This window comes from Branchiostoma belcheri, unplaced genomic scaffold (genome assembly GCF_001625305.1).
Source record: "Branchiostoma belcheri isolate BF01 breed outbred unplaced genomic scaffold, Haploidv18h27 scaffold42, whole genome shotgun sequence".
Taxonomy (NCBI): Eukaryota; Metazoa; Chordata; class Leptocardii; order Amphioxiformes; family Branchiostomatidae; genus Branchiostoma; species Branchiostoma belcheri.
The window spans coordinates 796689-810802 of record NW_017804043.1 but is presented as its reverse complement, the minus strand read 5'-3'; the positions used below and the strand labels follow the sequence as shown (position 1 = coordinate 810802).

The window sequence follows — 14114 nt, the reverse complement described above, 5'->3', positions numbered from 1 at the left end:
AGAGAGAGAGGGGGGGGGAGGTGAAACCATTGCCACAGCTACAGTAATGATGACAAAGCAGCCGTATTTCAGCACCAAGGACAGTGCTTATTAAATAACCAGAACAAATGTGTACAGTCACTGTCTCCATCGATGGGACTATTGCTTGCCAATGACACTGCAAAACATCGCCAAAATCAAGGCGAGGAAAAAGGAACTGACGTTGCCTTTGCTTTTCTCTCTAGTTTTCCGATATGTTATTGAGTGATTCTCGAATGTGGAGCTATTGCTTGCCAATAACACGGCAAAACATTGTCAAAATTCAAGACGTACGAACAGAAAAAAAGGGGACTACGAACGTTGTGTTTGTATTCCTCTCTAGTTGTCCATTATATGATGCATGCCTTGGAGGCTGTACCTTTGCTCCACTGTATCAAACCCTCCTCTCTGAGCTCCCCAGACTGTATGTAAGGGTCCCATAGCGGCACGTATAGCCGCGCTAAGTAGAGACAAGCTTCACACTGCATGTTGAACCGTGCCGGGTGACAGCCCGGCCGACGTTCGGCTCCTGAATATTCGATTTCCCTTCCGAACGCTCGTATAACTGATGAAGTGTGACACTGCGGAGGTCGGATTGTCGTCCGTCTAGATCGTACTTCGTCCATCTAGATCTTACTTACGAGGCGTGTTCTTGAACTAGACATTATTTTCTATCAGTTACAGGATCTAGCGATCGTTTCGTCTGACTACTTTGGCGTTCCGCCTCACTAGCCGAGCTCGTACGCACAAAAAGAGAGAAAAAGCCGCAGCGATGATGCCTGGCAACTACGGACGGCAGGACTACGAAGTGAACTAGACATTATTTTTCTATCGGACTCAGAATCTATCTAGAGATCGTTTCGTCTGACAACTGCCTGGATCCGCCTCACTAGCTGAGCTAGAGAGAGTGAGAGAGTGAGTGAGAGATAGATAGAGAGAAGCCGCAATGATGTCAGGAAACTACGGACAGGACTTTAACTACACCCGGCAAGAAGACTACAAAGTCGACTGGGCACTGCTCTCGACATTCAGCGTCTTCACCGGGCTGCTAAACGCCTTCTCTATCGGACTGAACATCGTGTTGGTGACTACGTTTGTGCGGTGTAAGGTCCTGCACCGCGCCAATAACGTGTTTATCGGTCACCTCGCGGTGAGTGACTGTCTGGTGGCCCTGTCCAGAGGCCCGGCTGATGTCGTAGTCTATGCGCTCGGTGGGCGGTACGACAGGATGGTCGTGTGCGAGTGAGTACAGCATTATTTTGTTTATAGTTGTCGCCACTGACATATATTTTGTACGTAGGTTGCCGCATACATTTATGGCTTTGTTCATACATGTATTTAGCTTGGTTCGATCTTAGTTGTAGACCGTACGAAAGTCCCTGTACATTTGTCGAGTCAATAAGCAACATAAAGAGTAAAAAAAACAGAGGTGGACAACTCAAGCAAATTACTAACTTATGTGGTGGTGTAAGCGCTCTGTGGGCGGTATGACAGGATGGTGGTGTGCGAGTGAGTACAGCATTATTTTGTTTATAGTTGTTGCCACTGACATATATTCTGTACGTAGGTTGCCGCATACATTTATGGCTTTGTCCATACATGTATTTTGCTTGGTTCCATACAAGTCCCTGTACATTTGTCGAGTCAATAAGCAACATAAAGAGTAAAAAAAACACAGAGGTGTACAACTCAAGCAAATTGCTAACTTATGTGGTGGTGTAAGCGCTCGGTGGTCGGTACGACAGGATGGTGGTGTGCGAGTGAGTACAACATTATTTTTTTATGATGATATAAAGCCTAGCCGAACAGATTTGTCTATAATAACCTTGTACAACAATTGTACATGGTACAAAGTATGGCATCTACTGGTACATGACTACAATTTCATAAGGCTAATCTAACTAATACAAATTGGGCCGTGTGGCGTAACGACAGAGTGTTCGACTCGGAACCAAGAGGTCCCGGGTTCGAGTCCTGACATGCCACCGATCTTGTGCCCTTGGGAAAGGCACTTTACACGACTTTCCTCACTTGGCTCAGGTAAAAATTAGTATTGTATTGTCCCCTGTGTTGGTGGCGGCATTAATATAAGTTGAAAAAATTGAGTCTGTCCCCACCACGTCTTGTGGTTACATGTTGGAATATAAAAAAAAATTCTTCTTGGAATCCATAAGTTCAAAGACCAAAACCAGACATCTGTCACCATGGTAATTAGTGTTGGGTTACATCATGTTGCAATTTTGTAGCAGGTGGGATTTAGACTCTTGTCACCATATACATTGTATATGAAATATGAATGTGTTTGAGCAAGAATTAACAGAGCGGACCATATGCGAAGGTAAACATTATGCATTTGCTTTGCAAATGTTACCTTTCTAGTTGTAAATTATGGATTATGCGATCTATCATTTGGTAGTCCTTTGTAATGCCAATATGAACAAAACGTCTTTGATTTTTAATTAATTCCATACAACAATTGACTGTATAACAATAACTATGTTCTATATTCTAGAACACCTATATCCATGATTACAAGAAACCTCTCTTCTCTGAGCAAAGTACTTCAAACTACCTATCGTACATACGTACAGATACTATTTTAAAAAGCAGTGATTTAAGAGACGTATTCTGACAAACATTCACCAATGAACCTTTTGAGCACCGCGTTTATTTCATTATTATAGCAATAGTGGCCTAGACCATGCCTATATATATATATATATATATACCACTCCATGTAGACTGTGGTAACGGTTTCCAATTCTATACACGCACACGTCGTTTCCATGGACTGAACTGAGTGGATCGGTTACGCTGAACCCAGCCTATTACAAACACCATGCCTTACTGTGTCTGTCTGTCTAGGTTACCGAATGACGCTCTCCATATGCGTTTAAAAGCTGTTTTTTAAAATGTATTTACTTCGGAGAATTGTAGCCACTCCTACTTCTACCCACGTCTACTTTTTGTCTCTCTCCCTCTCTATCCCTCATTTACTCTCTTTCTCTGCCTCTCTCTGTCTCTCTCTGCCTTTCTCTCTGCCTTTCTCTCTCTCTCTCTGTGTCAGCTCCCTTTCTCTGAAGATTAACGTACCCGTATATACATGCAGAATACTACAAAATTCTTTACGAAAGACGTATCCCAACAGCTATTGTTTACCTAGTCAAACTTTTCAAATTCCCTTAAACCTCGAAGTAATGAGGCAAAATATGATCTTTTGGTATCTTCAATAGCCTGGATGCTAGGTTTAGTAGTATTAGTACAATCTCTCTGTCGCTTCACAAACAAAAAGACTGGAAGCAGCACCCTAGAGAGCCCAAAAGCCTTGTATCCAGGCTAATCTGTGTGACTTTGCTTCTATCAGGAAGGACATTTGAGGTCGATTAGAGTTGAAATGCAGGTGATTTTTTGGAAAGGATCCCAGATCTTCCCGACTGCACCACTCAAGCGTACATCATTGGATAACGTCTCTACACATAACGTTATGGGAACGCTGTCATTGTACATCACTGTACATTAGGGCACTTTCGCCGTGTTATCTTTTCCAATTTGTAAACATATATTCCTTAACTGCGTTGCGGTCATTGCTCTAAACGCGAACTCAAATACCTTTAGCCCTAGGTGACTTTCTCTATGCTAGAAAGCTTTTGCCTATTACTAATTGATAGAGTCATATGTTGCACAATCTGATTAAATTTAGCCTGTTCATGAAATATGCAGAGACAATAAAAGAGTTTACGAGCAATGCAACATTCTTTATAGGATTCTGAACATAACAATTAAGTATTCATCCGATCCCTTATATAGATGATTGTGTCGAGATAACCATCTTAAAACAATGTATTCAAATAAATTCTACTTTCCTCGAATGAGATTTTAAGTCCGATAACTCTCTAGTGTATACTGGCAATCAATTCGGAATCCTCTGACCCTAAAACTCGCCATACATGCATATGTCAAACAGAAAACCCGGCTTGAAATGGCCGTTAGAACAAACATGCAGTTCCGTATATAAACCCCTAAAACGACATGAGTAATTCATATGGTTGACTAAATGATCTACACTACAAAAATTGGATTATCCTTTACTGCACGCAATTGCAAAAGGCAAGATGCTACGTTTTAGTGCTCTGATGTATTGAACGTAATGCTTGTGTACAGCTTCCCATTCTGCTAAATTGCCAGTCTAATGTTTTCGTAATAATCTACACTATGAAATCCGGATTAGCGACCAGTCGTACGTTCCAGAGGAAATACACGGGGTTTGTAGTTTTCTGATATCTTGAACCATCTAACAGGTAATCAGGGGTACCGCATTCTTCTTAATAACCAACGAAACACGCTACGATCTTAATTTAAACCTTATGATACTAGAAATCAGTGCAAAAGCTACATTTTCGTGAGCAGTTTGTGCTAATACAAAGGTAGTTGTTTTCCTTATGGTTGTAGTTATGGCGAATGGCCTCCTTACGATGTAGAGTCACCGTTGAAATAGCCTATGTTTTCAGTTCTCTGATGTCTTGAACCTTCTAACACGTTATCAGGGGTACCACATTCTTCTGAATGCACAATAAAAGACGTTACAATCTCACCCTTATGATACTCAAAAACAATGAAAAAGCTACATATGAACATTTTCTGTGTTTGATATGTGAGCACTGCTTGTGGATACAAAGGTAGCTGTCCGTCCTTATGATTGTGGCTATGGCAAATTGTCTTCTTAACGATGTAGTCGTGTTCTCTTTACATAGTTTGAAACTTAATGTCATTCCAAACTGCTGTGTCGTCTGTGCATATGCACATTCTACCAGGCCGCTCCGTTTGCCCAATCTACGTAACAAGCATCGACTGAAGGATGTCGTTAGCAAGCGTATTTGTACAGCTAAAGAGCGCCTTCTCCGGCTCTGATTAGAGATTTAGGTCGCAGCAGCTGCAGTTGGAGAGTACAAAACCCCATTAGCTTATCCGGGATCAAACGTTTTTATGTACGCTTTGTACCGGAGTGCAGACGTAAAAGCACGGACCTAGGACATCAAAGAACGAATATGCATCCTTGCACGGGTGTGCATCGCAGATGGCTTTCTCTCCTCTTTGTCACGCTGCCAAAAGAACGAGGTTAACGTTTTGTCTTCCTTACGGTCTGGCCCTGGATGTAAGAAGGTTCTCAAAAATGGATGTCGTTCCTGTCTGTGTTTTATTTGTCTGGGTCTGCACTCGTGTCTCACTGGACCAGGTATCTCCTTTACAAATGGGACAAACTGCTACATCTAGATCACAGTTGCTTAGTAGTCTTAGGGTGGTCTTTGCAGATACTGAATCCAACAGAAAGCAACAAATTATAAGATTTCAGACTTCCGAGAAGGATTTTTGGTCAGGGTCTCTCCCGTATCAATCAACTGTCAAAATCACCTCCCATCCTACAAATAAACGTCGTTACTTGAACAAACAAGCCCAAAAATCAGCCACCCAAAACAATACCTCTGTACCAGTCTCTAGGGTGTCTTGTACCTCGCTAGCTATAGCTAAATGATAAAATATTCATAGTTGACCATGTACAGGTAAGATGAATATGGCGACAATAAAAAAACTAAACCATGACATACTAGCATATTGGATGAATCAGTATCAAGGGAAAAACTGCTACTGCGAGGTGCCCTCCTATCAAAGCTAATACGTAAAGATTACATGCGAAGGCGTATAATATAAAACTATAAACTATATACTATGCATTGTGTGTCGAAATTGCTTCCTGGTGCTTTTTATGTGATTTATTTTCTCTTTTCGTTACTATTAGCATAAAATTGCAGTAAAATCAGCCATCAGACATGTTATCGCACCCCTCCGACGACAAAATACTTTTAAATCAGTTTTGATACATTACAAGAAAGACCACTTACGGTTCACTTTATTGCAACCTGTTGCCCCGAGAGCACTCAAACAGCATTTATTTGCAAGAAGAAGATAAAATCTACTTATTTTGTGAGATTGTAAAGAGAAGTAATGATATCGGGTTCGATAAAGGCCAAACACAGGAAAAGATTTGCAATAATGTCGGCTCTAGAACCACTTGTCCCTGATCCATTTTTTGTCTGCTCCATCCATCGCCCAGCGTTAATTGCATCGTTCTTTACCTCAGGGCCCGGTTATTACCTCCGGGGGAGGAGACATCCTTCCGCGGAAGGGTTTTGTGAGAGATTTAGATTTTCATGTTCGCAGCTGTTTCTCGCGTTTGGGTGGACAGATTCTTTTTAGACTCGGTATATGTTTTGCTATTGGGCTGAAGATGATGCACGTTCTTTGGTTTTTATTGTATATGTGTTTTCGGGCGTGAGAATTGTGCCTTTTGGTGGCCCCAAAACACCCCTTTGAGCGTGAAAATGGTCGCGACCGTTGACCTTTGGCGTGTTTAAGCTATTCTCGGTCTGGTCCACGTATATGACCCTTCACACAGAGGGGTGTCCGGTCTCGATAAATTCTTTGTTTAAAATCCTATATAAAAATATACAATGAAAAGCCCGGAGGTATAAAATCTCAGATTTTACTTGTTTAGGCTGAAATGGGTTTTCAATGCAAGAAGGGACAACGCTTGATCATCATGGTAGTCGTATATGTAAGATCTACGATGAATCGTAAAATATCTTGTTACAAGAATGACATAAACTCTATTGTGCTACTCATGAAATATGTTGTGCTGGTATAATTACTAACTAGGGAAATAAATGATAAAGAAAGACTGAAGTTGGATTTAAGTATACGTTTCAACACAATGGTAAAATGAAAATAGGGAATTCATCAATTCTATGTCATGTCACTTTATGCGAATAGAAACATGACTCCGTGAGCAGTGGTTCATAAGTTGCAGTTTATAGTTAAAGTTTTTAGCATGACTGTTTCCAATTAAAGGTAAATGCCCTTATTTAAGTCCTCTTGCAGGAAATTTCTGGTCTGTAGCAGTGTCAAAGGCATAAGTTTCAGCCATCAACGTTCAGAATTTGAGACGTTAGCCATCTATTTCATGAGAAGCAAAAAGGCCATTTTCAGAGTGAGTCCGCGTTTTAACACATCTCTTTATGTCTATGCATCTTGTTTGGCCTTGAGGCTCTATTTTTATCGTACTGCGCCAGTACAAATTAGTTTTCTTTTGTTTTCGCTTTGATCCTAGCTTGACAGAAAACCTTTTCGTACGGCGTTAAAGAGATTTCGTCGCACTGGGATGATTGGATGTCGTCCCGGGGGACTGAATCTTGTTTTGAATCATCTTCGCGCGCCCTGCGGTCTGGTAAAATGTGTACTTTTTCAGTCTGGTTGGCGGGGAGCACGATTTCGCTCTTACTTTAGGCCACAGAAAGTGATTTTTATGGATAACATCAACGCGCTCATTAATTTGCGCCTGATTTTGGAATAAAAACAAGCAATTTTGTTGCCCTCTGACAGTGGTCGACATGCCGAAATTGGACAAAGATGTCTGTTGCTATGCTGGAACGTGGATGGCAGATGAATATGAAAAGCAAGACTCTGACATATTGTTTTGTCTTTTACTTTGATGCAGTGGTGCATTTTATTCTTTTATATGTGATGTTTCCACCGAATCAAAACTTTGTGTACAATGCAATAATATGATTGAAAAGTTTTATTTTTCAGTGACAAGTGGGAAGTGGATGTTGTAAACGTAGCACAAAAGGGGTATATCGTGTTTGCTTAACAAGGTTTATAATGTCAAAATTTGAAAATGTAGGAAACTTGCTTTTTGCCCACCTTTTATTCGCCCTATCGCATTAGATTTGGAGGCTGCGGAGGATGTTATCCATAAAATTTACTTGTTGCGGCCTTAGTATATTTTCATTTCGTGGTGCGTTTTTACTTTGATCAATCCGCAAGAGTCAATTTACTTGCCCCCCTCCGGGAGTAGAAAGTCGTAAACAGGCAGTAAACAAGCCGGAACGGCATGGTCGCACTGCAGGAGGCCTTTGATATGTAGACATTTGTATTACAGACAACAGATGGGATGGATATTACGGCAGTATCCATATTTTACAATGTGTCTCATGCTAGGCGCGCGGTTTGTAGCCTCCATCAGGCCTTTCTACGGGAATACGGATCGTAGAATTCGGCAAAAAAGAGAATCAAATGGGCCAGGGAGTCCGGCCTCGGGGAGGTAGTTCCACGGCAAAGTCAAGAGGAGATTACGCAGTTTGTATGTATGAAGCAATGACTCTGGCGTACTGGCTTGCCATTTATACTTCTCGCTGCGCTAAGAAATTTATCACCGAGTTTATATGACCATGTCCATTGCTCTTCATTAGGAATTGGACCCCTAAACCGCACTGATGTTTGGGAAGTATGACCTCAAGAGCGGGTCAAGTATGACCTCAAGAGCGGGTCATAGGTGACTGGAAGTTTGTACCTGCACCTCCCCTGTTCATGTTGATAGACACTAATGTAAATGGACTCCTTGATGTCTTTTGTAAAAAGAATCAAGTTCAGTGTCCAAGATTCTTACTTTATCAAACGATACTGAGTGTTGGATATAGACATTTCTTCTTACACAGCAGGTAGTGTTTCTCACCTGATTACGTTCCAGTCAGAAGCTCTGAGAAAGATGTCTGACAGACATTGAAACGTAAAAGAAACATCACCGATTGTGTCAGACGAAATCTAAATCCTATATTCCACCAACCTGATGAAATTATTTTCGGCAATTACTGTGTGTTTTGGTACACTTTACTCTCCAAGCAGAGGTTGATGGGATAATGCCTGGCCAATGTGATACTGTCTTTTTGGCACCCTAGGATCTGCTTGGAGATTAGACCACTCAACGTTCGTCTTATTATTTTTTCCCGTAGATGGTTCTCGTTCTTCTCGACTCTCTTCACCAGTGTGTCGATCTGCACCATGGGAATGATCGCCTACCAGCGCTACAACAGCATCGTGCGACCCAAGGACAACTGCCTCAACAGCATCAAGCGCGCCTTCATCGCCATCCCAGGGATATGGGTCTTCGGGCTGCTGTGCGCCATCCCTCCTCTGGCAGCGTGGAACATGGCGGTAAGAAACTTGTTTTTGCTCAGTTTCCTCTTCTCCAAACACAAAAGGTCAATGACCTGGGCCAGACAGTCTATCACCATGGTAACTAGTGTTGGGGGTCTGGGTCTTCGGGCTGCTGTGCGCCATCCCGCCGCTGGCAGCGTGGAACATGGCGGTAAGAAACTTGTTTTTGCTCAGTTTCCTCTTCTCCAAACATTGAAGGTTAATGACCTGGGCCAGACAGCCTATCACCATGGTAACTAGTGTTAGGGGATTTGGCTCTACGGGCTACTGTGCGCCATCCCGCCGCTGGCAGCATGGAACATGGCGGTAAGAAACTTGTGTTTGCTCAGTTTCCTCTTCTCCAACCAAACACAAAAGTTCAATGACCTGGGCCAGACAGTCTATCACCATGGTAACTAGTGTTGGGTATCTGGGTCTTTGGGCTGCTGCCTCTGGCAGCGTGGAACATGGCGGTAAGAAACGTGTTTTTGCTCAGTTTCCTCTTCTCCAACTAAACACAAAAGGTCAATGACCTGGGCCATACAGTCTATCACCATGGTAACTAGTGTTAGGGATACGGGTCTTCGGGCTGGTGTGCGCCATCCCACCTCTGGCAGCGTGGAGCATGGCGGTGAGCAACTCGGTTTGTTTGTATGTTTGTTGTTTCGCATGAAATTAAAGTTTATCTGTGTTGGTACAAGTCATTATGAAATAAAGACTAAAGTGACTATAAGAGCTCACATACATACATACATATATATATATATAGATCTTTTCCGTTGACGAGTGTGTGTGTATATGGTCAGACAGGAGTCTAATGTGTTTGAGAAAGAATTAACATTTTCTTTGCGAATGCTACCTTTCTAGTGTTTTTATGTGTGTTTTTGTGCAATTTCAGATCTTTTCCGTTGACGAGTACAGCCTGCCGGTGTGCTCGGTCACGACTGTCCCGCGGGGGTTCGCGTACGCCGTTTACGTGGCGATCGTCGCGCTCTTCGTGCCGTTCGTCGCCATGCTGGTGTTCTACTTCCTGATCTACTGGGCCGTGCTCATGCACGGGAAGAAGCTGGATAAGAACATCAAGATGGGGAAGAAGAAGAAGAACAAGTACGCCCGTGTGGAGGGAAAGACGTGCGTCTTAATGTGTATGGTGGTGATCACCTTCTCTCTAACGTGGCTAACGTCTGGTGTTCTAACCTTCTCCGCGTCTTTGGTAGAGACACACCGGACAGAGTTCCTGCTGTCCACCTGCCTGTTGAGCGCCCTGGCGACGGTCTGCGACCCTCTGGTCTACGTGTTCCAGAACCAGCTCTTCCGGCTGTGCGTGAAGAACATCGTCCTGTTCAAGGGCCCCGTTAACGATAAAGCGTATCTTAGGATAGAGACTGCAGCGAATAAAACAGTCGCGGGTCCTTTTACTACCACCACGAACACGTCCAACCGCAGGCGACGCTACCCTCCGGGAGAACACCCCATCACGAAAGGTCTCCCACCGGCGTTTACCGTGGAGGAGCCGACGGAACTGAAGGATGAGACCGACGGTAAGGCCGCGGGGTTAGCGAGGGCGGACTCGTGGGGCAGGAAGGGGTCGCTGCCGCCGGTGGACCCGGTGAAGGAGCCCGAACTGTTCGCGGAGATACAGAGACGCAGGTGGAGCACGCGGCGCCTGTCTGTCGTTATCTTGGGTAAGGGTTGTACTGGTTAATATTGAAGCAAACACACAAACACACACAAACACGCACAAAAAACCTACACAGACACATACAATATCGTTCACGCACACACATACACACACACACACGTACACACACGCGCGCACACACACACATACACACACACACGCACACACACACACACACACACACGTATACATACTGACGCGCGCACACATAACACACATGCACACACACACAACAAACAAGGGCATTCGCACACAGAACTAGACAGACGAACAAACGTTCCCTATACACGCTTGAAATCAAACCTGTTTACGTTAAAAACGAAAACACAGCCTTCCTGGAATCACTTCAAAACCACCTGCACCTGCCACCTTTCACTTCATCAAAGAACGCGAAGTGACGTTTCTGAGCGAGTTTTCCTGTCTATAGAACATAAAGAGTCGTACACAAAAGGTCAGGCCTTTCTACTGGTAATGGTTATGTAGAGCGTGGGAGCATTTGACATTTGGAGAACACAACGCTCCATACATGTACTTAACAATGCGTTATTCACTCCCGGATGGGCCTTGGAAATAGACTTCTGTAGACGCTGACTGGAAAAGGGCAGTCACTTTACTATCAGATGTTATTCATCAACTTTCTGAAGGGAAGATCTAAAATTAATTCGAACGGATGAACCGTTCCTCTTTGATTTATAACCTTTCAACTTTTGAATCCGCCTTACTTAGAAATCTCTGATAGCGATCGATGGATGGTGAAACTGAAAGTAGATGATGATGTTGCGTGGAGAAAGATATTTATCGGGTAATGGTCCAGCATTATAGCTAGTATTTATCATGCTTATGGATGATGACAGCAGAAGGTAGTTGAGTTTCGTATGCTGGCGAAAAATCGACCGAATGATGAGTTAAGAGGGGAAAACGTGCGACGGCTTACTTCAGTAAGTTCCTATGCTTGAGTCTTATTCACTAAAACCTGGTCTATATATATACTTGTACGGTCGGTCCAGAGCACGCGGCGCGGCGGCATCTGGCTACATTACACCGAAGGACATGTTACACATAACCTTTGAACATCTATCTCTTAACATTGTTTAAAGCTATCTAGTGATAATGCCCCTACTGTACTCGGTGACAGCGAGTTCCACTCTGCGATAGTTCCAGGAAAGTTTTTGAACACTTCAATCCTCTGGTACTTCAAGGTATTAACCCCCTATGTGTGACATCCCCAGGTGAGCGAATAGACGAGAACGACCCGACCAGTTTCGATTCGACACCGCCAAAAGGGGCTTACGAAAACGTTCCACTCTGTGCAGAGCATAAGGATAGCTCCGATAGACATTTCTGTAGCCCTTGGGCCACACAATTGTGCAAGCACTACAACAGGCGGCTAGCCCGCTGGTAGTGTTGTGTGTTTACCTTCCCATACTCTTCCTCATAGATGCTGATTGCGAGGATGACTTAAACAAACTTTGACTAACTAACCACTAACCCCTATGTGTGACATCTCCAGGTGAACGAATAGACGAGGACGACCCCACCAGTTTCGACAGCAGCTGCGACAGTTTCCGGAACGACCGTAACGGGCACCGGGCCCTGCACCGCATCTCCGAGACCTCCAACAGCGGCGTCGAAGTGCCAACCGCTCCGGCCACCGACAAGCCAACCCGGAGCCGCCGGGGACCGAGGAAGCCGCACCGCTTCTCCGTGGGTGTGCCGTACTTTCACCGGCACGCGGGCGGGAGGCTGAACAACGCCGAACAGAGGCCGCCGGGGTACATCAGCGACTTCGCCCGGAGATGCAGCGTCGGGCGTCGACCGTCTTACGAAGTCAGCATCGAGCTCAACGTCACGCCGTTCGACTTGAAGACCAAAGAGAAGCAGATGACGCCGAACGAAGATTCAAACTGATTCAAAATAGTACCCCTCGATTCTATAGGGTCTAAATAGCCCAGCACAGGGAGCGCATATGGTAAAAAATCGCCAGCAGGACAAGGGTTTGGAGACCGCCGTACGAAGTTAGAATCTAGCTAAACGTCACGTCGTTCGACTTGAAAACCAAAGAGAAACAGATGGCGGCGAACTGAGATTCAAACTGATTAAAAAGGACTGCTGTTCTTTACTTTTAGAGAACGGCGTGCGAAGTTAGAATCGACCTAAACGTCAAGCGTTCGACTTGAAACCCAAAGACAAGCAGATGACGACAAAAGAAGATTCCAACTGACCGGATGGCTATTCTTTACTTTAAGAGACCATCCTACGAAGCTTAAGTCATCATCGCGCTAAAATGTCACGTCATTTGACTTGAAAACCAAAGAGAAGAAGATGACGCCAAAAGAAGATTCTAAGTGAAGATTCACAGTTTCTACAAATGTTTGTATGGAGCAACGATGTTGCATTTTACGCCAAAAAAAAGTTACTCAAGCAACCAGACGATAAAAATCATATCCAGTTGCTTTAGTGACTGTTTCTTTGGCGTATCTTATTACCTGGATGTCTTATATCTACACCGACGATGTTGCATTTCCGCTCACTGAATATTGTTCTAAAGTACTAAGGGGTTAAGTCAACTTACTGTGTAAAGATATGACTTTTTGTATTTTCCTAAAATTACATAATGGACCTTTGAAACCCCGCCTGAGCTTACTGTACTACTCTGCACCCAAAAGTTAAGAAGTAAGATTTGTGCATTTCTGTGAAATTGTAGGTTTTCTATCTGCATTTCTTCACAAGGAGAGCCCTCTGTGTATTTGCATTTCTGACTACATTATGAGTAACTTTTACAAACTTCCTGTCCAAAATTTCAAATTCGATTGACTTATTGTGCTTTTAGACATCGTGAAAAATGAACATGGAGTCAAGATTGCGTCAACATTGAGCTAATGTTGATTAGGTAAAGAAAGCTAAAGTGTTAATGCTATAGCTAGAAGTGGCGAAAAAATTCACTTGTGCCCATTTCTTTGACCTGACCCCACGGCGCAAATTGCGGTTTCATGTCCCCTTTACTAAAGTGCTGGTCACCACAATTATTCATCCTACTAGTTCCGACGCCTTGGCGCCATGGTCCAAAGTGCCCTCGACTACGGTTCTAAAATAAAACGTCCAAGCTAGCCACTTCTCTTGCCACCACGAGAAAAAACATTTGATGGATGGCCAAACCGTCGACCAAACCCCAACTGTAGCTGCCTCTCACTAAGAGTGTCACACATTTTCCTTGACCCACGGAAATTAGCCCGAGACCGAAACCCCGACCCTTCGGTGTCCATTACTCCTGGTCAACCCCAAGCCCATTGATTTTTCTTTCCGTCGGGATGGCTTTTTCCACTTCATCATGAAAAGGTGGAATGAGTTTCGCGGAGTCGGTCTGTCCTTGATGAGTAGATAAGTAGGA

General features: G+C 43.8%; 1 protein-coding gene across 1 annotated transcript; it reads left to right on the top strand.

The window, feature by feature from the left end:
* Positions 1 to 967: 967 nt before the first annotated feature.
* LOC109477979 (rhodopsin-like) lies at positions 968 to 12634 on the top strand. The gene is made up of 4 exons (XM_019779432.1): positions 968 to 1260; positions 8862 to 9063; positions 9944 to 10730; positions 12237 to 12634. The coding sequence occupies exons 1-4, from the start codon at positions 968 to 970 to the stop codon at positions 12632 to 12634; spliced, it is 1680 nt and encodes a 559-aa protein (XP_019634991.1).
* Positions 12635 to 14114: the final 1480 nt, after the last annotated feature.

Coding starts and splice junctions, on each gene's coding strand:
- LOC109477979 (XM_019779432.1), top strand. CDS start 968: ATGTCAGGAAACTACGGACAGGACTTTAACTACACCCGGCAAGAAGAC. Junction 1,261..8,861: donor GACAGGATGGTCGTGTGCGA/GTGAGTACAGCA, acceptor TTTTTCCCGTAG/ATGGTTCTCGTTCTTCTCGA. Junction 10,731..12,236: donor CCTGTCTGTCGTTATCTTGG/GTAAGGGTTGTA, acceptor TGACATCTCCAG/GTGAACGAATAGACGAGGAC.